Below are 26,687 nucleotides of genomic sequence, written 5' to 3'. Positions count from 1 at the left end.
GCGTTTCGAAACCCGAGTGTGGTTTCTCATCAGTCGCATTGTAGATTCTTTCCTTAGTTTGTGTTTGTGAAAATTTATTTTAATGCATTTTAGTGGTCTTGCTTTCCGATTAGCGAGGCAAGTATATTAATTTTGGTCACGTTGTGAGTCCGTTTGGTGGTTCGGTTTGTTTGTTCTATATTTCTTTACTTCGGTAAATTTTGTTTTGACTGGTGTGTCTTTTAGATTTTTGCGGAGGTTTGTGAATTTTTAGGCAATAAGTACCACTGCGGGGTACGGATTTTCTGTTTATTGGATCAAGATACTTACAAGTATCCTGGTTGATGTGCTTGTTCTCGTACATTTTAATTAATAGTTCGTTTACTTTGTTTACTGTTTGTTCTGGCTTGTTGTGTATAATACTGAGTGTTACGTAATTGCCTTTCGCATTCGAGTACGTAATCGTTTGTGTTGACAATAACGAAAAACCGACCCTTGTCGAAGGGTTATTTTCCCAAAATTTGTCCATTGTTTGCAAGCTGGTTTATCGCGATTCTTTGGCACGCGACATGTTTTGTTTCCTTGTTTGAAAGGGTATCTCTAGAAGTGCGAGTTTAGAAGCTTCAGATAGCTTTCAAGTTTTTGTTTTTTTTGTTGTTCGTGGAGTCCAATTTGACTTTCCTTTGAATTGGTGTTGCGATTGTTTGTGTCTCACGATGTAGCGTAGTCACATTATACGACTTTATTTGTTGAAATCCTGAGGTGGTTTTATTCTATTTGGTTTTGTTGGTGTCCGAATGAATTTTAAGGCTTTTGCCTAGTACTATTTTTCGGAGTTTCATAGTTTGAGCGATGATAGGTTGTTGTTGAATTTCATGTTGTTGTCGGCTTTTCTTTGGAAATAGCTGATTTATTTCCACGGCCATGTTTTCTGTTACGTTACTGTGATTGTTTATTTTGTATTTAATGTTGTGTTTTAGTTGTTTGTTATGTGTACGATTTTTGTTATTTCTTTTAAGTGTTTGTGTGTTCTATGTCATTTTATCGTATTTTTTGGTTGTTCTCTTTTTGGAGTATTTGGTGGCCCTGAAAAGGGCCGCTTGGTATGGGTTTTTGTTAGCGCTTGGCGCGTTTGTTTTGGCGATGAGCCTAGCTTTTTTATGCTTCTTTTCGCCGATTCGATGTGCTGGGTGAGTAGGTGTTTGCCGCCTTCTTGTCACTGTGTGTGCGTACATGGACAGTCTGCATAGCCCTTGAATGTGGTCTCGATTTTGATCAAACTTACAATTTAGGAGTATATATCAAAACTGATAAATGGTTTATGTGATTACCGTAGCTATAGATAGGCTACATTCAGGACGGGCAGCGACGGGCAGTAATTAGTAGGCAAAACAGGTGGTTTTCACCGTGGGCAGAACTCGGTGCAATGATACTGAACATTAATAGTAAGTCTGTCACCTTGAAGGTAATGCTGTAGGTGAAACAAGGACTTCAAACGCACGATGGTACAAACAACACCACAAGTGAAACGTACACATAGAAATACACGCGTTCCTACGTTGTGCCCACACCCGTACCCGGGCCACGCGATTAAAATATGACTGATACTGCTGGATAGTGTTAATTGGGTCGGTAAACAGTCAATTAATAGTTTAATTGACTACCTGGGTGATTGGCAGGTCGTGTCCAACGACGCATATGCAAAGCAGGCCAAAAGACAAAAGCCCCCAAAGTTATTGACAGCTGGCCAGGGGTCACCATGAATACGTAATGAAGCTTCACTGCGCAGAAACTGCGTAGTCAAGCCCTTCTTAACCGGTCAAAACGTCTTGGCATTTTCCCTCATCTCGAGTACGTTAAGGCGAGGCTCGAGAAATTTCTTATGAATATGCAAATTTGCACTAATAAATATTCATGTTTACACGAGCGCGGGCGCTCAGCATGATTCAACTGGATCGCGGACATGTATGGTGTGCGAGTCGAGTACTCGCGAGTGTAGCCTTCGAGGCTTCAGCTCACGTGGGCAAAAGACCCAAACGGGACATTTTGAACGGCTATTTATGTCAGCCAACTTCACCGTTTCGGTCTTTGGCATATCAAGAGCCAACGAAGACGTATACATATCGAAGTGAACGTAGTTTGACGAAGGACATTGTAGCTACGCCATCATGGTTGCCGCCCGGGGTTGCCGCCATGCATATGTTGATCCCTGATGTGGCCCGCCACTTGTTTTCGCCATCATTCATCAAGGACAGACAGGGGTGTTTTGCAACAACTGGTTGTCACTACTCACGACATGTACAAAAAACCGTCAGAAACAAAAGCGAGGTTAAGTATTTTATCGATCTCCAGAACTGCTCTCGCACCGATGCGATTGCTGAATGCGTGCTGAAATGGACGCGACCGCCCCGTTACTAGGATACTGTCAGCTGTCTGTACCCATAAAGCATTGTATGTGGTCCCTGGATGGGCTTCCCCAGGGGCCTGCATAGGGATTCCCCGGGCCGACTAGCGTCCTAAATTACGACAAGAAAAATGCCAAAATCCAGCCGCTAAACTTGTTATTTTTTTAAAATCGCTGATTTGGATATTATATTGACATGTTTGTCAATATCATGCCGACAATTCTTTATCCCAGAAAGCAAGTGCAGGCACAGTCTGACCCCAATTACGCTCGTACTGGAGGTCGTCCGGCAAGGGTCAGCTGATATTTTGTAGCGAGTCTTTAATACGGGGGCGAAATTTCTTACAGTATAGGTCGCACTAGTGATGGAAAGTGGGGTCAACGCGGACAGTGTGGTTATTTACAGGATATGGGGGAGTCTACCGGCTGGATTCTGTGCTCGAAAAGACAATACCATTTTCGAACCAAAAATACCGTTATTTAGTGAAATTAATAATTATTTCGGGGATTTTATCAACATAATACTATTTTGCGGAGTCGTTTTTTATAAAATACATATACAAAGTTTGACTAATACGAAAGGATGTGCCGATTTAGCCAGTAAAACCGAAACGCACTCGTCGATAGAGGGCGCCCTTGCGGGAGCCGTGCCTCAACATACTCGAGATGGACATACTTGAAAATTTTACTATAATTTAGCCTTGCATGTTAGCTCTCCAGACTATGAATTTAACAATCAGAAGCCAAACTTTTGTTCGTTTCATCCCATATTGTGTTTTGCAGGATTACTGTCAAGCTTAACGATGTGATTAACGAACACAAGCTGATATTTCCACAATATGGTGGTTTCAACAGGGTTCAAACTCAAAACCTACGGCATCCAGTCACCCTGCGGAGAAGTCACAGACAAAATCTCAAAAAAGATTGGTTAAATAAGCGAGCTAAGTTGTCACAATTATTGACTACGACCCCCACATTCTGTAGAGTTCGTGAAGCACTCACTCCCGCATGCTCACTATCGTACATCGCACACAAACATTATCGAAGCGAAGCAACGAACACACCGCCTAAACTGGGTGAAAGACATTTGAGCTCTTGTTTATTCGGTGAATGGATGCAAGCCTACCCAAACGCAATTCGCCCATATTCACCAAATATACCTTAATCATTCACTATATGTAGCCAACTAGGTTGTCGAGAGTTAGATGTTAATTTGTGTATCCGTTACAACTTATGGTTACATAGAAACTCGAGTCGTTTAATAAATTAAATATTTAATAAGTATTTCGACAATACCGAATTTAATAACTCCGAGACGTCGCAAAAGTATTCGCAATTAACAACTCCGGACATCTTAGTCAATTGCGAACAACACTGGTAAGTGGAAAAGAACAAAAACAGTAGCAGAAAAAATTGTCCACGTTAAGACCGTATCTCCTTTCAGTATGTGACAAAGAGAGTGTGAATATTTTTTTAATTACCTGATTGCCTGATGAGCAATTTTACGCAAAGTCTTCCACTTCTCAGTGAAGTTACCGAACATAATATCTTCTCCTCTCTCACTGAATAAGTCAACTGAAAAAAGTGAGATTGTGCGAACTTAGGACAATTACATAACAGTACGATAATCACTTAATGTTATCAGATGATTCTAGACATTGCACAGTTGAATCTTGTACCTACTCGATGACCGTACTTCGAGCACCGACAGACAGATATGCGCAACGTTGATGCTTTTTAGTTTTTGAAGGATACTACGTTTCTGCCAGTGAGTTTAAACGTCCTTTACATCTTACAATCCACTATCTAATGTGAGCTTATTATGCGTGGCAGAAGTAGGCCTGGAAGGATTGCGACGGTAACGCGATTGGCATGACTCTTGTAAATGTAATATTCCAGTAAATTTGATGTGCTCGATAAATTACGTTATTGTATATCATAAGATCAGAAAATACCACAAACATGTTTCAATCACTTTTGCACGGCTTATCGAAGCTAACAAGAGGGAGCTCGTCTGACAAGACTTCGCAACAAGAATTCACATATAACATCTCTCTTAGAAAACGTGTATGCACAGGCTGAGCGAAGGAAGTAATAGGGTCGAAGATATTAGGTTGTTAACTTAACACTGTCCTTGTCTCCCGATGGTGAATCTAATACTATAGGGTTATTCACAAAATACGGCCCTGTATGGACGAGGGCTCAGTGAGTGACGTATTAGGCTCACAGGGCCGTATTTTGTGTATAACCCTATTATTATACACCTCCCTCCATTAATCGTCCGTATAAACTAATTCTATGGTAAATTTTGAGGGATGCGGCACGCGCGATATTAGTGGAATGCGCGTGATTGTTGCAATAAAATTTCTCCAAACCCCTGAAAATAGCGCGTCGCGCGTCTCCCGTATTAGGGACACCGCGTACTATACAAAATACGGAAAGTTATTGGACGGTCAAACTCCCATAGGTTACGGCAGTAGGTGTATAATAATGACTGTTACAATTGTAACACTTGTTTGGATATAAATGTTGGTAAGCATCGTGACGCCACTAGCGATATTTCGAAGATAAATGTGCCCCTATTATTTCTAAAGTGAACGCTCTTAACAGTCTTTCAATTCTAATGTTAAATAGCGAAGGGTTTGTGCCATTGTGATTTTTCCTCTAAATTAAATTTGTCTATCTCTTAATTTAGTGCTATAAAAGTGAGCAATTTTATTTTAAGGTACATCCAAGGATTTGTTTTTGTACAAAGTAAGTTGATTTAGCATAAGGTAGTTTAAAGTGCCATAATAAATTACATGCATGTCATCAGTTGAGCAAATTAATTTTTGTCAAGACAATACGATGTTTTTTTCTTGTCTCTTAGTTCAACAGATTCTACTTTCTGACTTACGGCTATAAACCGTGGGTCTCCCAGCAAATGCCTTCTGCTTCTTTACCAATGCTTCTCGGACAAGCTCGATGTTATTGAGTACAATGATTCGCTGCCTTCCGACTTTCAGGGAATAGATATCTCCATATTTCTGTGCGAGGTCTGTTATTTTGTAAATAGGATCCGTGGCGAGAACTGAAACGAGATGGATGATCAATCATTTTGTTGCTTGGTTTCTTGCTGAAACAAGAAGCTTCCAATAACGGACCTGTCAATTGTAAAGCTGTTTCAAGCGGCACGCTACTTCCGCATGAGCTTAAAAGTGGGATAAGTGTTTTGGAATCCAATGTTCACTGGAATCTTAAAAGACGATAAATTAGTTTATGATTTTCGTAATTGTTTATTCTAAAAAGAAGTGCCTGTTTTATGCGTTCCCTGAAGTATGTTGAAGCACAAAAATTAGCATTGACAAACGAATCCGTAGTACACGTTGCCATGAAACCATGATATTTTATTAAAAATTATTTCAAAACAGGCGGTTGCATCTTTTGCGTTCGCTCCAAACATCGAAAAATTAGTTTAAAATGGAGCAATTATATTCATAGGCAACAATGCTGGATCAAAATGTTAAATTTGGTAAAATTTCATGTCAAAAGTTTTATTTTTGATGCCGTTTCCACATTTTTCGACCGAGTGTCGATTGTGACCCCTAGTTTTAAAGCTTACATACCTTTTCCTACAACTGCATGACTTTCATGATGGAAAATTTTATACCAGCCTTGGAGATACGTAGGCAGTTTTGTTTTTGGCCCGGCTCATTAGCAAAATGACGGCCATGCTTATTAGTGGGGCAGTGTATGGATTTGAGGCCTGTTTTCAAACTTTGTGAAGCCAAGACTCAATCTTGGCTAAATGTATTGGACTAAACTTTTCACAGGTTATAGTATATTTACTATAGAAAGCCTTGAGTTATTTATGAAAAATTTTCTTTATTATTTTATTTGATCATACTCAAAATACGGACTATTAAAAATGATACAACTGTAATCCAGTATGTTCATAAAGCCGCACTTTTCAATCCCAGGTTCTCGCATTAGTGGTGTCCTCCTCCCAGTCAAACATTTGGCCAGGACGATGTTTGATTTCTATAACATTGTTTACACAAACTGATCTCAACCTTGTGTCACATTTCGATAATCCTGCTAACAGAGTTTATACAAGCGTTCGATTGACGGTCCGTTTAAATCGCCAACGGTCCTTGATTCCCAACCACAAATGCTCGAATTTCCTTAAAAATTGTCTTCCAGTCGCAATAGACTTTGAATATAACCACAGAGTTCGATCGGCAGCAACTTCGCGCTGACCGCTTGGCAGTATGTCTGTGTTTTTGCGACCGAAGAAAACTAGAAAGTGGCATTTTCTGGAGCATGTGCCCGCGTGTTGCCTGTTTGATGTCCACTTACAACAATTAACGCCGCCATAGCTTCGCGTCCTATTAAAGGGAGGCTCCGCCTTTAATACATTCGTCACGTCACTGCAGGCTAATATCACATTCCTACTCCAAATGGTGTCAGAACGTTACTTTGGTCTTATCTTTGCCTGAAACGTATTTCAAAACAGCTTTTTTAATCTCTTGTGATATTAGTTGAAAAGAATACGCACGAAAACTATAGAAAGTCTGATAATTAGGAAATTTAAAACGCCGGCATAAGAATAACTCACAGTTCAATACTAATGAAATTGAAGTACCTTTGTAACGAGTATCTATTTATCACACAATGATCATCAACACCGCCTTTCCATTATTTTGTCATAAAAGAGGACAGTTTACCTCCCTAGTGGAACAACCAGAACATTCAATTCAACGTTCTGCCTTTTTCAACTTACTTTGTCTTGGCGTTAAGACTACATTATGATCAATTCGACAATTCATAACATCGGGTTTGGTAACATCTGGCTTCAAAATACAATAATACCTATAACTTACCTCCTATGCTTCCAATGAACGGCAATCCTCTCGGTCCTGGAGGAAAACCTGAAGGTATGCGCATGCTCCATAGTGCAGCTATTACTATCATCAGTACAACCACCAACAACACATTGGTTGGACTGCTGAGGAAGCCCAGAACCGCTCCAATTGTTAAAGAAACCATTCTGATAGATGACCAGCTTCTCTGTAAACAATAATGCGACAGTTGTATCACAACCCTTTGCTTTCAAAGGACAAGCCAGACAAATTCACAGGGATGAGATTCTGTGCATTAGATGTGATACACTGTATTTGATTGTGCCAATAGAGTTATCAGCTTTGTGTAAAATGTTTCTACATATTTTGTCGTGTTGTTTTTTTTATTTCAATATCGTCTAATTAGTTTTGCATGAGAATAATATTTATAACACGGTTATGATATTTGTGTGGATGCCGGGTCTGATATCGCGTAAACTTCATTCTTTTAAAACTATACATTCCGACCATGCTGATGTTCCATGATCAGTGTAATACAGCTGTACTTGAAATGTATGGTATAGGGAACGCATACCGCTTCATTTCAGCGATGGTTGGAAATTGATTTTATTCTCATCCATCATTCTTTTGTTCGATGTCAGGCTAAATATTGCCAATCATGGCTTGTTTCATTTTCATGATGAAAATGCACCTCCCCACTTTCGGTATAATGTATTTTATTGATGCAACTTTGTTTCATTATTACTTGTATGTTCGAGGGGACAAAGAGCGACTGATGCGAGGCTTCAGTTTACAAGATGTAAATTGTCATGCGCAACACTCCTCATATATAAACTGCGGAAAACCATTTGAAAGAGTGTTATTGTTTACTATCATCATGAGTTAAAACCTACTCAAACATTGAATTTTCGATGAGCCGCCTCAGCTGGTTGAGCTCAGCATCTTTGCACTTGATATTTCAATAGTGTAATGAAGTAAATTTTCTTCATCTCATGTGTATGAATAGTTTTCAAAGGCATTTAATTATTCTTTTTGTCTACTAGTCTGTACTGGACGGTGCGCGGAGGTGTTGAATTCGTTTGAAAACGCAGTGTCTACAGTGTAAAAATGAATCCTCTGTGTATGCTGATACAACAACTTCAAAGCTCTAATTTCCATCAATGCTGTGTAGACGACTGTTGTCTTTCTATGGAATATTTGTACGCGTGAAGTTCAAAGACTTTGTGTGACGATCATTCCACTTTTCAATCAAAATAATTACAGAAAAAAAGGGTACTACATGTACATTCTTTAAAGAACAACAACTTCTTCTTATCACATATTACCAAAGCACAAACAACAAGTTTTCCCATCTATTCAACACCTGTTAAAGTAGTATAAGTTAAACGATGTTTCAAGCAGTTTACTGTGATGCTTAATTTGTGTCATTATAAAGTGATAATATATGATAAGCCTGCTGGTTTCCGAGTGTGTCATAGGAAAGAAGGATGTAATGATGCACATTCTGTTGTAACTTTGACCTTTTAGTTGTATCTTGCCGTCACAAGATAGTATATGTTGTATACAACGAACTTTCTTGTAAGCGCAAGGTGTTAGATGTAAAGGATTAAACTATTCAAAAGGCAAAAGAAACCATTATGTTCACACAAGTATGATAGTAACACGCTGGCACTTATTAGTTCCTCTAAATAATTTCTGGCGGTGCACACTAGATAGATTCCGGTGCGTACCAGATACAATCACGTGCGCACGAGATACTATCAGGTGCGCACCAGATAGTATCTCGTGCGCACCTGATAATATCTGGTGCGCACCAGATACTATCACGTTCGCACGAGGTACTATCTGGTGCGCACCAGATACTATTTGGTGCGCACCAGATACTCTCTGGTGCGCACGAGATACTATCACGTGCGCACGAGATACTATCTGGTGCGCACCTGATACTTTCTGATAGTATCTCATACGTGTCAGTCTGTATCGGTCTCCATTGTGCTTCCTATATCAGTACAGAAACTGTCACTGTAGCTTTCACAACTCTTTCCCTTCCATGTATATCTGAATTTGACAGACATGCCTTTGAACTAATCTTTAAAAAATTGCCTTGTGAACTTTGAGATCGTGATGCTGGGCAATTTTAATGAAACTAATGAGAAAACATTAACTGATTAGAGCCAGAATACCATGCCTTTGAGGAAGTCAAGTCCACTGATGATTCCTCTGACTGACATTTTCTTATCAACAGAGTTAAAAGCTCATGAAAGAGTTATTGAAATTTGCACATCTTCCTACGGTACCATATTGGTCGAAAGGTACGTTTTCGGGATAAAATGTGACATCGGTGATTTCTCTCAGTGTCAAACATTCGATATGACTAACGTATATTGCATCACATCGATGAATTTTTCAGAAACCAGACGTAAATGAAATAGCTTTGTTTTGAATTAAATACATGGATAAAAAGACTTTAAAACCAAATTTTCTTTAAAAAATGATTGAAGAGATGATGTTCTTTCAGTACATGAGAGAAAATGCCGAGAGAGTTTGACCGGTTGACCTCGCTGTTAATTTTATGCAGGAAATTACAATAACAATGCTTGGTCGAATGACGCAGTGCCTTGAGGGTGGGATCACCAGTGGTATATGGGGAGGAGTACCTTCCCGATGGTGATAAGTGGTGCAGATTACCGTCGCCTAGGTGACTGGCGTATACGCGTGCCAAAAGACACCTATGGTTGATTTCCTGTTGACCAGTCGGATGGCAGAGTTGCAAATACCTGGACTGAACCATTTGGTTTTTTGTGGGTGTCGGTGGTACTTTGACAATATAAGTAAAAATGCACATATATTGAGTTTATTGTCTTGTTTATGAGCGGCCAGTATTTCCAACAGCATAAATTATGTGCATTTGCCCTTGAAGGAATAAATAATTTTCGAATAAAACATCGCGAATGTAACTACATTCCTTAAGCTCGACGTACACTTAAGTGCCCCAAAGAACCATGAAATCGCCCGACTTTCGATTGAAGAGATGAGTTTTGCCAAACCGCGTATACAGAAAAAGTGGCAGATGACTTTAGAATCATAGACAGTATAGCGAGATGTAAAAAATGTGAAACAGGCTCCCCACCTAACTATCCTAAATGTTTTTGTGTCGAGTTTGTGTTTGATTCGTTTCGAAAATGTGTTCCTACATTCTTATCCGATTGTTTGTGTTAATGAAATGTTTGTTTCGCTTTGGATATTTGTAGAGAAGTTTGGATTAGTGTGTACGGTAATGTTTTGTTTGTGTGGGGAAAGCTTATGGCGAGACGCAGCCGGACCTATGTTGTTACAAAAGTTGATAGAGTCGCCCTTTGACGCTTGCGTTTCGAAACCCGAGTGTGGTTTCTCATCAGTCGCAGTGTAGATTCTTTCCTTAGTTTGTGTTTGTGAAAATTTATTTTAATGCATTTTAGTGGTCTTGCTTCCGATTAGCGAGGCAAGTATATTAATTTTGGTCACGTTGGAGTCCGTTTGGTGGTTCGGTTTGTTTGTTCTATATTTCTTTACTTCGGTAAATTTGTTTTGACTGGTGTGTCTTTTAGATTTTTGCGGAGGTTTGTGAATTTTTAGGCAATAAGTACCACTGCGGGGTACGGATTTCTGTTTATTGGATCAAGATACTTACAAGTATCCTGGTTGATGTGCTTGTTCTCGTACATTTTAATTAATAGTTCATTTACTTTGTTTACTGTTTGTTCTGGCTTGTTGTGTATAATACTGAGTGTTACGTAATTGCCTTTCGCATTCGAGTACGTAATCGTTTGTGTTGACAATAACGAAAAACTGACCCTTGTCGAAGGGTTATTTTCCCAAAATTTGTCCAATGTTTGCAAGCTGGTTTATCGCGATTCTTTTGGCACGCGACATGTTTTGTTTCCTTGTTTGAAAGGGTATCTCTAGAAGTGCGAGTTTAGCAGCTTCAGATAGCTTTCAAGTTTTGTTTTTTTGTTGTTCGTGGAGTCCAATTTGACTTTTCTTTGAATTTGTGTTGTTGCGATTGTTTGTGTCTCACGATGTAGCGTAGCCACATTATACGACTTATTTGTTGAAATCCTGAGGTGGTTTTATTCTGTTTGGTTTTGTTGGTGTCCGAATGAATTTTAAGGCTTTTGCCTAGTACTATTTTTCGGAGTTTCATAGTTTGAGCGATGATAGGTTGTTGTTGAATTTCATGTTGTTGTCGGCTTTTCTTTGGAAATAGCTGATTTATTTCCACGGCCATGTTTTCTGTTACGTTACTGTGATTGTTTATTTTGTATTTAATGTTGTGTTTCAGTTGTTTGTTATGTGTACGATTTTTGTTATTTCTTTTAAGTGTTTGTGTGTTCTATGTCATCTTATCGTATTTTTTGGTAGTTCCCTTTTTGGAGTATTTGGTGGCCCTGAAAAGGGCCGCTTGGTATGGGTTTTTGTTAGCGCTTGGCGCGTTTGTTTTGGCGATAAGCCTAGCTTTTTATGCTTCTTTTCGCCGATTCGATGTGCTTGGTGAGTAGGTGTTTGCCGCCTTCTTGTCACTGTGTGTGCTTACATGGACAGTCTGCATAGCCCTTGAATGTGGTCTCGATTTTGATCAAACTTACAATTTAGGAGTATATATCAAAACTGATAAATGATTTATGTGATTACTGTAGCTATAGATAGGCTACATTCAGGACGGGCAGCGACGGGCAGTAATTAGTAGGCAAAACAAGTGGTTTTCACCGTGGGCAGAACTCGGTGCAATGATACTGAACATTAATAGTAAGCCTGTCACCTTGAAGGTAATGCTGTAGGTGAAACAAGGGACACACGATGGTACAAACAACACCACAAGTGAAACGTACACACAGAAATACACGCGTTCCTACGTTGTGCCCACCCGGGCCACGCGATTAAAATATGACTGATACTGCTGGATAGTGTTAATTGGGTCGGTAAACAGTCAATTAGTAGTTTAATTGACTACCTGGGTGATTGGCAGGTCGTGTCCAACGACGCATATGCAAAGCAGGCCAAAAGACAAAAGCCCCCAAAGTTATTGACAGCTGGCCAGGGGTCACCATGAATACGTAATGAAGCTTCACTACGCAGAAACTGCGTAGTCAAGCCCTTCTTAACCGGTCAAACTCTCTCGGCATTTTTCGGCATGCAGTTAATCTTGAGCACTAAGGGTGATTGCTGTTCATTGAACAAATTGCAAAAGACGAACAAGAAAGAGGTTTAACCTTCAAATCAGCAAAGTGTGACCAGGTGAATAAATTGAACTGTCGATGAGATGCAGGCTTGATGAGATGCAATTATAAACATTTGATTTGCTCTGGCAAAAATAAACTAATACAAACTCTACAATTCCCATTGTTTACCGTCTTTACTTCCTTTACTTTGTTTAGCATAAAGGCAGAATAAACCGCTCAGTCAGATTATGAACAAGAGGCAGAACAAAGTTATATATTTGTTTAAAAATTTGCTGTCAATGCTTAAGAAACATAAAAGAAAACCAATATGGCCAAGGAATGACCAATTCCAGAAATTTCAGAAATTCGGACACGATAGCTAGGATTTAGAAGGTTCAATAGCTATCACGTGCGCACCAGATACTATCACGTGCGCACGAGAAACTTTATATCACGTGTGCACCAGATACTATCTCGTTGCCACGAGATACTTTCACGTGCGCACCAGATAATATCATGTGCGCACGAGAAACTATCTCGTGGCCACGAGAAAGTATCTGGTACGCACAAGATACTATCTGGTGCGTACCAGATACTTTCACGTGCGCACGAGAAACTATCTCGTTGCCACGAGAAAGTATCTGGTGCGCATGAGATAATTTTTTTTCTCAAAAAAAATGTCCCTTATGGGCTTTCATAGATAACCCCCAACCCCAAGTAGTTTTTCTTGCAGAATCGTCTCGGCCTACGGCCTCGGCGATTCTAAACCAGAATCCCCTCGGTGTTTGTGGTTATCTATTACTTCTTCGCACAATCAGAGTATATGGCTTTTTATTTAGAACGCAAGCCACGGTCGGATGATACTTTCCATTTACGGAAAACAAATTTTAATAAATTAATATCATAAAAGTGGTTATATCAGTGTACCAAATATTTATGAGATCACTATCTCAAACTCTTGCAGTGGTAAGAAGCAGACTTTTTACCCACAATGCATAGCACTACTACGTAGTTTACCCCTTTGCGCACGCCAAAGCTATTTAAATAGCGGGAATTGCGCCGTTCACTATGAAAAAGAGAAGTGTGACTGGTGTGAGAAAAAACCACTTTCTCACCAATTGTGAGACTTTGCTGTCATTCTCATACTACATTTAAAGAAATTGTAGCACTAATCGACGTAACTATGCTGAAAAACGAAGAGGCAGTCGGATTCTGTATTCTCATCGATGGTACAGGAAAATCCCAACATCCACTGGTGTGATTTGTGATACCATTGCTCATTGAGGGACTTGTAGTACAAACCACTCCGTGGTGAGACTTTCACCAGTCCTCTGTAAAATTGCAATTTCTCACCATCCACTAATAAAATATGTAATTCTGACCAGCCGTATGGTGAGACTGTAAACTTGATATTGCTGACATATAAACCCGACAGTTCAAAACCACTGTGACTCACAATAGCTGGATAACAAAGCTACAATGCTACTCCAAAACTAAATGAATTTATATTATGAAAAAATTGTTGTGCTTTCGGTTTACTTCAGGGAAATGTTCAGCTTGTACGCATTTTATTGTGTACAGTTGTCGGTGAACTGCTAAGAGGAGCGTCACCTTGTGGGCCGCCTTCTTCGCATCTCGTTAGACCAAGTATGGAGATAAAAACTCTCTGCACTGAGGAAGTGAATTGTTCAGCTGTAATTTACAGTTTAATGCCAGTGGTTGCATAGAAGGCTGATTTTAGAGGGCAAATGCAATACGTTTAGAGCCCAGTGTCAGGAAATACCATTTGAGGTAATTGAAAGTCCTGCCACACCGTTGTATTCACAAACAAAATTTGATCCGAGGCCAGACAGATGCTTGCGATCGTCCGAACACCCTTTAAGCATATACGTTCTGTAGCATTCATTGATTGTTCAGAAAATGTCACTTGTACGTTCCTGATAGTCTAAGAGCGTCATTTGACCTCCAGAGTGGATGTCTGAGTCCCCGCTTCATGCGCCAGACGTCGACGCAGGTTGGGTTGTTCAGATCCTCGGTCCACATTAGCAAAGCAAACAATTTTCGATGGGAAAGAAAAGTGGCTCGGTTATAAAACCATTATAATGGATGAATTCGTACCAAATTTTTCATTTAAAGGCCACAGGGCTTCGGAGCCTTCGCCACAGTATCGTGCAATTTCTTTTCTTTAAACTGCATCTGAAAACTCTTTGAACACTTTTTATGATGTTCCGAAACGAAACATGGTGTTATTTCGGTTTATTAAAATCTTTTCTCTAAACGTGTCAAAAATACAACAGACAGCAGCGCTGAATAATATGAAAATATATTTTGTCCAAACTTACTAGGATAAATTTTGATTTTGCCGACAAAAAACTGAAGGAAACAATTCTTTAAGAAGTACGTGTATTGTCTTCTTTTTCACAAACTATCACTGATAAAACGTCATTAATTCCAAAATGTCTGCGTAGTAGTTAAATTTTTCGATACATCTCCCAAAATTGAGAAAGCCATTCATGGTCCGGCTAGTATTTTACAGACATGCACGAGTACACACAACTGACGTACGTGTAATACATGTATCTAGCGCCTGGTTCCCTTAGCCGCCCTGCACTGTGCAAACGAGAATGTCAGTCTAATTGTCTCCCTGAAATACGGGAAAATAACCGATAAATTTTGCGTAGAGCGGCCATATACGTTACTTTCGTTTTCTAATTGCTTTACAAACAGCAATACCGATATTTAAGTGCGATTAATGTTCACGCCGACGTGACGAAACTGTGAATGGTCAATGATTTATGCTTCATTATAGGCAGCGTTCAGAAAAAAAAGCGGTGAGGGGACTGGAGTAATTCAGGAGGATTTGAAAATTCTTACGGTAGTAGAGGGGAATTGAAAATTTTTCTCTGCCTGTAGGGGGTGGACTTGAAAATTTTTTGGTCCCCTTATATTTTTTACATTTGCCAATGCCAAGTTTTTGTAGTTAGTTCAATTAAAAATGAATACCATAATTTATGTCTTTCAATTTTTGTAATTTAGTAATGGTTTAACAAATCTGGAACCATTTTGTCATATTTTGTGATTATATCTTGAAAAATTCTAAACATGTATGATTTGTTGTAAAAAACAAACTTGAACCTACTAACAGGGCAAAATCTGCAACTGTTGATGATTCATTCAACATTTTTATGCAATATATCAACTGCAGTTTCTTGCTGTCTCCAACAGCATGCTTAAATACACAATATTCAGTTTGTCGACAAAGCCCGTATAAACATGCATTAGGTGTTAAAGCCCCCGTAGCTGTAACTCTTGGAATTTGTTGATCTGAAAAGGGCTTTCTATTTTCTCTGGTTTTCTTTAAAATCAACAAATTTAAAGGACATAGTGTCCTTTACTATAGAAAAATTTGACAAGTAAATTCAAATTGTAACCGTTATGTGGATTTCCCGCCATTTTTAAAAACTGGTAATATTACAAAGAAAACAAAGCATAAATGTCCCATTGGAAATCGTTGAGCACTATGCATTATATTTCACAACTCTGTTGTTTGTGTGAAGATTCAAATGCATATATGCACGGCGTACAGTGTTTTTGCATGAGGGTGCCGTTTTATGTCTTGGCAAACGTTTATTATCTATCTTGATCAAAATTGCACATGCAGTCCCTGGACAGTATACTTGTCTACACACCCCTCAATGTGTACATCCCCACGAACGTGATTTAGTTTCGAAGTAAAATCACAAAATTAATGGTAAAAGATACAGCTATTAATTAGTCCAGATAGGCCGTGGGCTAGAGGGGGTCTACGTGCACCCCCCCCCCCACAGGATAACAAACCTGTATTTTTCAGAAGCCTTGGGATCCCTAGAATACGGAATGGTATTTTAACAGAAAAAATATAGGGACGCAATAGTTGTTATGGTCATGTTTTGAAGGGTACCGCAAAATGACGATTTTCCAACCCAAATGCATTTTCGTCAAATCTGTCTTTTTGTAAGTCATGTGCTGAGCTTATTTTTTAATATAACCTCACTTGTTTGTTATCATTAGAAAGGGAATTTACTCTTATTTAAGATAACATATTGTACTATGCAATATCATCTACAGTTTTATGTGAAATATAACCAAACTTACCCCATACCCCCAAAATTGTACATTAAAACTTACAATAAATCTCAAATTCTACAATTTTTTAGCTAGGCATGATAAAAAAAATGCAATGCTTTGTATGAAATCTGTTTTATTTGATACAGGGACATATTATAAATGTGATAATAGTCATATTTTGAAGGGTAAAATCACAGTGTTGCAGATTTGCATGCATTTTGTTAAACTTGTCTTCCTATAAGTCATCTGCTGAGCTTGTGTTTGAATATAACCTCACTTGTTAGGTATCATTAGAAAGATAATTAACTAAACTTTAAAATGGCATATTGTAACATGCAATATCTTGTATAGTATTCATGAAATATGAACAAAACTTTCCCCATACCCCAAAGTTTACATTGAAAATTGCAGTCATAGCTAAATTCAAATTCTACATTTTTTTACCTAGACATATAAAATCTGGCCGTTTTTGCTATTAAATCTGTTTTATGTGGTACAGGAACATGTCATAAATATCAAATAGAATTTTTAGAATTTTAATTTTTGTCTGGTTTTGCCGTCCGACCCAAATACCCAGGCAAAACCTCGAGCTACTGTACTGCAGCTACAGCAAAACCTGGCTGTGCTTTCATTAGAAAATGGCAGCAGGTGAAAATTGACGGCTGTGACAGTATTTCCGCTGGCTTAGATTCAGCATTATGAAAGCTGAGCACGGTCTTGCGAATGGGGCTTGTGTACGGTAGGTGGCTACAAGGCTAAAAGTAGTACAAACATATAAAGTGCCGGGTGTCTTGTTGGCGGGTTGGCTACTACGCACCCATTTGCTTTTTTGAAGGACACACCAGACGCGGTGTCAGATTACATTATCTGTACTGTGACGTAAAACGTGTCCAATAATCTGCAATTACTTTGTGTAATGCTAGGGGCCCGCAAGGCTGTGAGAGTAGAGAAATGTACGTATTCAATAGCTATATATTTAGACAAGGGCTCCCATAACAGACAATGAAGCGTCTTCGGTCAGATCATGATCTTTAAAGATTCAAGTACAAGCCCATTTGAAAATGGTGGATGTATTACTGCGAGCTCCATTTAGTAGAGCCAATGACACATTTTAGGTTAAATATGCATATCATCCTATTAAAGTTTATACAATGCTGGTCGACTGTTCACAACGTAGGCGTAGGAATTAGCGGTTCACAACAACACCACCACTCAATCTTTCACATTTGACATTCACTATAGAATTGCCCGAAACCAGCTGAAAGACTGTACTATCAATAGCGACTGATTCCAACAAGCAAGCAGGCATACCTACCTGCTTGTGTTCAACTCGACACTTTCTCTCTCTCCTTGTAGGTATTTCAATTTTGTACGATGTCGAAGTAAACTATACCAGACGGACCTTTGGCACGCAGGTCGATTGCCGTTTGTGTGGCTCGTGTTCTGAATACTGATCACGTAGATGAAAAAAGCGACCTACTTATTTTCCCGCATATATTTAAGCAACAAAGCATTCCTAGCGATGGTATACCACGAGATTTTGACCAGTTCACAACATATACGCACGAGCGATAGCGAGTTCATATATGAAGTGAACTGGTCAAAATCGAATGGTATACATTCGCTGGGTGTGATTTATTACTATTATATCATAACAGTATATTGAAATTCTGGCATGGAACGTCAAAAAAAGGACTTTGGCTCTTGCCGTGAGTTCACGTATGTGCCATCCGTGGTATATCGTGAATATACCATGGTTTTTTTCGCGTCTCGACCAATCAGATGACTGCATCAATATACTGTATGATATAATAATACTTGCTTGGTTCATAAAAGGGATAGGACTCCGTAAGTGCGCAGCATTAGACCATGAAGGGGTAGCCTTTGTTGACGAATACTGAATACTGTGTAGCGGAAAATTGTCAGCGGGGTTAAATTTTCACTCTTTTCGCGTAGTAGTAAGGCTAATGAATGCTAGTGATTCGTTCCTTCATTGGGAAATAGATTTCTTCAACGAGTTATTGTATGGTGTAGAACTATCTACAATATAATCTACAACATATAAAGTGATCCATACTGATTTCACCCAAATTATTTTGGTGAATTTCCAGTACAATATGAAAACTGTAACATATATCACGGTCGTAGAACTCCAAAACTGAATATTTACATTGTTTATACTGGATGGAGTGGTGAGTGTCCTCTCTGAACAAAAATACAAAGTGTATTGACGCCTCAGCAAATTTACCCGTGTTTGATGAGTTTGTGCGCCCCCTTCGGTCAATGGGGCTTGTTTATTGACATCGAAGCTAAAACATTGCGTGTACCACTGCAGAATTTTTGTCACGGCCTAGTGAGTTTGTCAGGTTTTATGGAGTTCGCGAGTTCACTGAGTTACAGAATTTAGAAGTTTTGGAGTTCATTGAGCTGTGGAGTTTCGATCTATGTAAGAACTTACAGTATTGATGTTACATCTAGTCATTTGGTGCATGAACATTCCGGAATAAATGGGTGTAGTTCGTAAAGGTATTTGACATATCTGTACATTTCTGCTGTGCTAATGGTCGGAGCGTTCGATATTGGCTGGTGTGAGTCAAACTTCTGTGTATATAAACGAAACTCATGTTATCAACGATAAATTCGAATCTACGGTCGTGGAGGAAATATTCAGCGCTATGTAAAAAGGGTCTCCTACGTCTATATCAAATTTTATATCGTGGTCGTTCTGCATCACGCCAACCTGCGTTTATATGTCACCATTTTTTGTGCGGCGAAACTTTTTTGCGTCGATCTTCGATGTGCTAGTCAATGTAAACAAACAACATGGCGTATTTCTCCAACGAAATCCTCTATTTGGCAAATATTGAGTCCTTGTGTCTTAGTTTTGAGAAACGTTGTACAAAGATAGCTATTTCTTAATTCCTTGACAATGAAAACAGATTGTCATCTCGTAAGTTCCTTCCTAAGAACATCTGTAATAGGGCGAGGATCGATAAATTTCGAAGCACCATTAACAAAGGCAGGCATTGTAACCACCATTGAATGTCAAGGTGGAAATCCTTAGACTGGCAGCTGGAAGCAGGACCTCATCAAAACTGCTGCTAAAACAGACTGGGGAATAGGTCCAGTGACCCGCTTATACAGGCAAATTGTTGCTTATGAAAATCTGACCTTCACAATTCAAATGTGTCATGAAAGGCAATAAGTTTGCTTACGGAAATGTAACCTTCACAATGCAAATGTGGCTTTACATAATATAACACGACTCCCTAAAACCCTAAAATACTACAAGCATGCTTGTGGATAAACAATAAGTCAACACAGTGATCTCCCTAGTCAGCTCCACATGGATTTAAAACCAGTTAAAATCATAAACTATGCCAATTCTTTCTGACGTGACTCACCTCTAACAAATCAAAGTCAAAGACACTTCTTACTGTCCCACCATAACCGGCTATGTCACAGCCTAAATCAATACAGTGCATGCGTATACTCAGGGCGTATCCGACGTACCACTGGAACTGACCGTCCCATCCACCCACTGATAAATTATGTTATTGGAGGAGTAGTTCAATGTAGCTGTAGTAGTAAAGTTTAAAGAAACAGAGCCGCCGCCTCTGTCTCCATCACTTGAACTCTAAAGGTTTCTGCTTCACAAACAACCCCACACACTTTTGTCGCCAATATTTGGATTAGTATTTGTATAGATCTAACGTCTGCCTGAACTCGTGACGCAGGGTACTTTCATCATGCTGTAGACAAAATAGACATACAGTTTCCATTGCAACGAGGGGAGTCAAGTGCTGCGTCCAGGCTGCACGCTGAACATCTCAAAGTCCTGTCATGAAATCAATAGTTTTATAGATTGCGACCATAATAACCCGAATAATGGAAAAACGAAAGTGTAACTCCGTTATATTCCTGAGGAATTGCGTGAATAATTTTCTGAAACAACAAACTCGAAGCTGGCCGTATTACTTGGTTCCGTAAGTTTATATATAGTTTGTTTATTGCATTTCAAGGCCTCCGGCCCATCTGCAGAGGAGTTACTCGTCAAAAAATACAAATAAATTAAAACTTTCAAATTTACAATACTAAAATAAACCAATCCGTAATTAACAATTTCTATATCAAGGATTGTCTACATTTAACTTACAAAGTATTTCTTTTCGCAACTGACAAGCTTTAAACAGAAAAATACCAAGCTTACGCAATACACGTTCATCAGTACAACGTAATAAACGCTGAAACTTACATATATTTGGATGAATACAGATATCTTTAGGTAAGTACAATGATCTTATATTATGATAAGTGGGACATTCCAACAAAAAATGAAACTCATCTTCGACTTTGTTAGAATTACACATTTCACAAAATCTTTCAGTTGAAACTAAACCCACATGTCTACCTTTTTCTATATTTAAAGGAAGGCATGAACAACGAAAGCATGCTATTGTTTGGCGGATTTTAAAATTAATATTTAAAGAAATGTATTTCTCTGGTTCAAGGGCGCTCTTAAACTTAATATATGTACGCATTTTATTTCTTTTCATAATGTTTCCCCGCCATTGTTGCTTGCAAATATCTTGGTTCCGTAAGTATTGCAACAGTGGTCAGTGGACTTTTGTAGTCGAAAATAGCGTAACTTTGTTTTGAGCTAAAGTTTTAGGCCTACATGCTTGCTTTAAAATCATGTAAACTTCGCGTAAGGTATGTGTAAACCGAGAGGTCTTCTTGCATTTACACCGTACACAAAGTTTAATGTGAACGCCGTATTCCTCGCTCACGCTACTGATCAATAGACATGATTGACAACTCGCCCACGGCGTAATGATATCATTCCTATAGAAGTTCAAAAGGTTAACCGTGGAATTGTTATGGAAAACTACTAGGATTTTGCAAAACAATAACGAATTCTTGACTTGTGCTCATGATATTAACTATATTATTTCCTAAAAGTTTTCTAATAATAGTTTTCTTCGCTCAGCTCGAAAAATACTCACGACGTAATAACCGTGTCACCACTTGTCGACACGGTCATTACATCACTCGTATTTTCCTTAGTCGAACGAAGAACAATATATGGGTATAATATATAATTATGCTGTCGCCACACTTTCGTTTTTTGCAATGCTTTACGAACCACTAACCATCAAGTGATTGGTCTTCTTTGTCTTAGTTTTTTTAATTTATTTGAATCGTTCCTTGAAGACGGCCATTTATGAAATGCATGGAATAACAAGAGTATTTGAAGTTTCAATGCTAACAATAAAACTATCTCTATCTATGAATCTATCTATAATTTATGTCTATTTTATATCACCAAACAACGACTCTTGCTTATGACGTTATGGTGGAGCTGCAACTCTTGATAGAATACGTTCACTTTGGCCTCAACCTTTGAGTATATTCTAACATAATTTGTGATATAAGATCTCCAACTGTGTTAAATAGTACCTATACACTAGGTTACTGCAGCTGGCGAGCTGAAAATCTCACTCCTAAAATTAGCCGTGAGTGGTTGGAGAGTGACTGAATAGCAAAGTATCCTAAAAACAGTAACGGGAGTGTAGGAATAATTTTTTTATATTAATATTAATCACTCTGTCTTTTTATTGTAATGTAATGACAAGGAAGAAAATATCTGGTACGAATATTGATATGATGTATTCAATATTTTTTCAAACAATAAATATACTTAAATCTGGCCTCTGTTACATTCAATCGGACCAATCCGGGTTATGATGAAGCATTACATCATTCTTTACACTAAGTTTTCGTTATTTTCAGAAGCAACAAGACATTGCGTATACAGATGTAATTCACACTGATTTTGTTTTGTTTGCATTGACACAGTGATATCACCTGTCCTCGTATTGCTCCTCCTTGCTGATTGGCCTGTACACACTCGATGTGGTTGGCGCATAGGCCCTTCGGGGTCTACGGTTTGTCAAAGGTACCCTTATCGATATTTTTCATGTGCGTTTACTTATTGCGTCATCGATCTGTTCAACTATAGTTAGTGTCAAAAATAGAATTTAATAATTTACACTTTCACTTTTATTCCTTTAAACCGGTCAATGAGGGATAATGAAAATTCAATATGTATAAACCCAGCCCAAGTGCGAAGGGCTTACAGTGTCTCCTTAGAATATGTGAAATTTACGCCAAAGAGTTTGACATCACTTTCAATCCATGTAAAACTGTGTGCATGATTTTTAATGGGACAAAAGTAAAAGTCCAAAGAATTCCTAAACTGACACTCAATGATAAAACACTGAGTTTTGTTTCCACGCATACCTACCTTGGTCATGTCATTTGTAGAGGTATGTATGACGATGACGATATTGAAAGACAGAGACGGGCATTTTGTATTAGAGCGAACATGTTATTGAGGCAATTTAAATGTTGTAGTCCAGAAGTGAAAAAGACTTTATTTGCAGCTTACTGTGGAAATCTATACTGTTGCCATCTTTGGGTAACTTATATAGTTAAAGTTATGAATAAGTTAAAGGTTATGTATAATAATGTATGGAGAAGACTTTTAGGTCTTCCTTCATTTAGTAGTGCTTCTGCGATGTATGCTACAAATCATATCATGTCTCTTGGAGAAGTTATGCGCAGAAATATCTATAGCTTTAAATGTAGACTTGAAAAATCAACAAATGTACTTATTGCCGCTATCTCCTCATCAGATAGAGTAATTGATAGTGCATTCTTCAAGTTCTGGAGAAAACAACTGTATTTGAAGTAGTTTTTCCTTTTCTTTCTTTTTTTCCAAAAGTCTGAGTTTTGTATTCATTTTCATTTACTAAATTTCTTTTCTGTATATGGACAACCCAGTCTAAAATAAATAATAATAATAATAAACCAACCAATCAGCGTCGTCCATTGTGAATGTGGCGAAAGGGCTTGCCTTATGGTCTTTTAGAACCATCAAGTGCTTACTGTATTAGTCAGGCAACTTAAACGCTCCTATGGCTTAACGTCTCTGCTGGAAAATACTGCAAATTAGTGTGCACAGACTGCTAAATAGACATTCCCGAACATTCCACAGCAAAGCGGATTGAACAAGTTTATGTGTTTTATATTAGTTTAGGGACGTAAGACAGTATCAGTTTCTAATGTGTATGTACAAAAAGTACACAACTGCGAACGTTTTTGTTAAACTTTATTTAAGTTACTTTATGTTCAATATTGGTCACTTTCAGCAGCACTATTTTTTCTAAGTCCCAGTAAAAATAATTTGCTCCTTCACATACGATGAAATATTACGAGTGGCATTTATTTCGCGATCGGTTTTAGAAAGCTTTGATATCACTCGGTAAAATTTACTTTTCATATTCTCAGAGTGACTCAGATCTAAGATTCAGATCTCTGATTCGGATCACAGATCCATATCTCAGAAACTTGACATGTCTCACATTTAAAATTAAAATTTCGGAACTCTCAAGCTATCATGCGCGAGAATTGGTGACTTAAAGTAAAAATGAAACATATTTTGATACAAAAAGGCATTGCGTACATGAGTGAGCATATCATTTCATCATTGCATATTTACTGTGTAAGAGGACTTTGGCCTCTAAACAGACAGCAGGGTTATAAACACGATTGGAACTAATTTGAGATAATTGGATGGTGAAGTACTATCTTTAAAATCTGCAAATATAAGCTCGTCTGCTTTTCTTTTTACGTTACACACTTGTTTTTATGAGTAATTTGTAATATATTATGATTTACCACAATAGGCGACGCGGGGTATGTGAATGTAAGAGGCGACTCGAGTTAAAGAGGTTGCGTTGCCTTCAATACTTGAAACACCCGCGTGTTTTCATAAAATGAAGAATCCCTAATATTGCAGGAAACAACGAATGGTGTGCATTTATATCGACACTCACTTACAGTCCTGCCATCCATCTGTCACACTCGAAGCCATTTTCTAATTGGAAGGCATGCATCAACCGCTACCATTGCGGCAATACAAAGCAGTGTCTGAAGATTATAATGCGACGAAAGACGACGAAAGGAACTGACGAGTCCTCAACGGCTGCTAATTAATTACTCTTCAGTCCAATCATGATGTATATTTGGCGATAAGATATGCAAATGTGACGAAAGCTGACCAATAAAATGCTTGGAAACATAACGAGCCCGTTCCTTCTCGTTCATTTTTCAAGTTCGTTTGGTGAAAAATCGCTAATCCGACAAATATCAACCTATCTCGCCTTGTTTGACTGGGCCCAATGATACTAAATTACATAACTATCCTATAACTCATTTTATTTTGCGCTTTGACATACAAATGTGACGAAAACTGACAAACAGGATTTTTGAATACACGAGGAAGGAGCGTTCGTCTTCGTTGGTTTGTAAACCATAGCTTTATTTTAATTTTCAAATTTGATAAAGATAGGTACTCTGTTGCATAACTTAGACTTTTTGTAACCCTTATAAGCGTTACTGAAGTATGAGCAATGATTTTGAAAGCGATTATTATAATTCTCAAATTTGACAAAAATAGGTACTCTGTTACGTATCTGAGTTTTTTCGTAACCTTTAAACGTTATTGAAGTACGAGCGGGTTAACAGACGGCCACCAGCTACGGTTTTGAAGTTGCATGCCATGTACACATCACCTATAATATAACAGAACTGTTTGGTATGTTTGAGATTTCGCTGAAGTCGTTATGTAGTTCGACCGGTGTTGTGAAAAGTAAATTGTACCATCATGTTGAGATTCATCATTTTTCAACAGCTAATACTTGTTCGAGTATATAATGATTTTCAAGCTTAAAATGAGGCCCTACACATACTTCATGCAATACAATTTCGGGAACTCTTTTTTAAAAATATACGGTAAACGTATTTGTCTTGGAAAATTCCGGTTTATATTTGAGTTTAAAGAAAGATTTGCACTTCTGGAGTTATATTACTCAGAAACCTTGGATAGCATACGGTCACTTTAGTGGAGTAATCGTGAATGAAATCACTCCATAAAAACATCTAATGCTTACAGTATTAGCATGGATTATTGCCTATATTTTAGCCGGATAGTGTACATCCACATTAATACAGTCAAGAATCCATTGCTTATATTCAGCAAGCTAGTATTCATGTGGACACACACGAATTCACGTGTTTTTCTTGCTCTACTGGTGGACAGCATGGTCTATGTATTCATTGCTTTGATAATGCAGTAGATTTTCGATGGGATTCAAACTCACAACGTACGGCACCAGTCATCTAGTGAAGACATCTGAGTCCAAACCAATCGGCCAAATCCCCATCCTTAAAAAGGTTGGTTCAATAACAGAGCTAAGTTGTCACTATTTTTCTGAAAGTTTATTTGCAATGTTATGAGCACGAGTGCTTCATGAACTCTACAGCACCCATGGTCAATCTCTCTTTACGGTTTTCCCCTGATGTACATGTACTTTAAAATCATCTTTCCAATAAGTTAACATAACTAGAAAAACCAAAGTAGTTCAAAGAACATCCGATCTACACAATGTACTATTGAAATTTGTACAAAACGGCAATGATCGCCAGGAACCCCTCTCCGGTGCTAAAAGGGAAAGTTAGTTTACCTCTGTAAATCGGCCACTAGCCTCACTACCCATCAGATTGCCGAGGCTCTCGTCCGGCCAAAAACAAAGTCTTAGGAAATCCCAATCAAATTCTCCGAGCAAAATGGCGTGACACGGACAGTGGTGATGCATCCTGGGAGCAACTGATCTTTGATGTTATTATATGTTTTACGGAAAAAAGTCACAGAGAATATATCACATATGCTTCAGGATTATGTACAAGTGGCTTTCGAAGTCATTTCTTGGTAATGAATGTGAACTATGACTTTTATCTTGGATCAGTTTATTGACAAGTACAGTACATCTGATCCAAGATAACGAAGTCATAGTCACCCTCATCACTGAGCGAGGTAGGGCTTCGAAAGTCACTTGTACTACTACCCTTGAACATGTTGAAGCTACATTTGCGTGACTCTTGTTCATATCGCGCCATCTTACTTGGAGATCAGAAGATGTAGTGCCCGAAGTGTAGTCTGGGTAACCGAGACTAATCAGCCACATACGAATTGCGCTCTCCAAGTTTGTTGCCAAATATCGTAAAATTTGATGTGAACTTTCTTTGAAGGTA

General features: G+C 38.4%; 1 protein-coding gene across 1 annotated transcript in view; it reads right to left on the bottom strand.

The window, feature by feature from the left end:
- The window catches only part of LOC139147319 (steroid 17-alpha-hydroxylase/17,20 lyase-like), a 55,729-nt gene extending 37,681 nt beyond the window's left edge, over nucleotides 1-18,048 (bottom strand). The window contains exons 1-4 of the mRNA XM_070718374.1: nucleotides 17,845-18,048; nucleotides 7,246-7,432; nucleotides 5,280-5,453; nucleotides 3,865-3,958 (exon numbers count right to left, since the gene is read on the bottom strand). Coding sequence (XP_070574475.1) covers nucleotides 3,865-3,958; nucleotides 5,280-5,453; nucleotides 7,246-7,411 — 434 coding nt within the window. The 5' untranslated portion in view covers nucleotides 7,412-7,432; nucleotides 17,845-18,048. The remainder of the gene's footprint in view (nucleotides 1-3,864; nucleotides 3,959-5,279; nucleotides 5,454-7,245; nucleotides 7,433-17,844) is intronic.
- Between the last annotated feature and the right edge of the window lie 8,639 nt (nucleotides 18,049-26,687).

The sequence above is a fragment of the Ptychodera flava genome, chromosome 13, assembly GCF_041260155.1.
Source record: "Ptychodera flava strain L36383 chromosome 13, AS_Pfla_20210202, whole genome shotgun sequence".
Classification (NCBI taxonomy): domain Eukaryota; kingdom Metazoa; phylum Hemichordata; class Enteropneusta; family Ptychoderidae; genus Ptychodera; species Ptychodera flava.
Note: the sequence above shows the minus strand (reverse complement) of the source record. Positions and strands in the feature narration are given on the sequence as shown.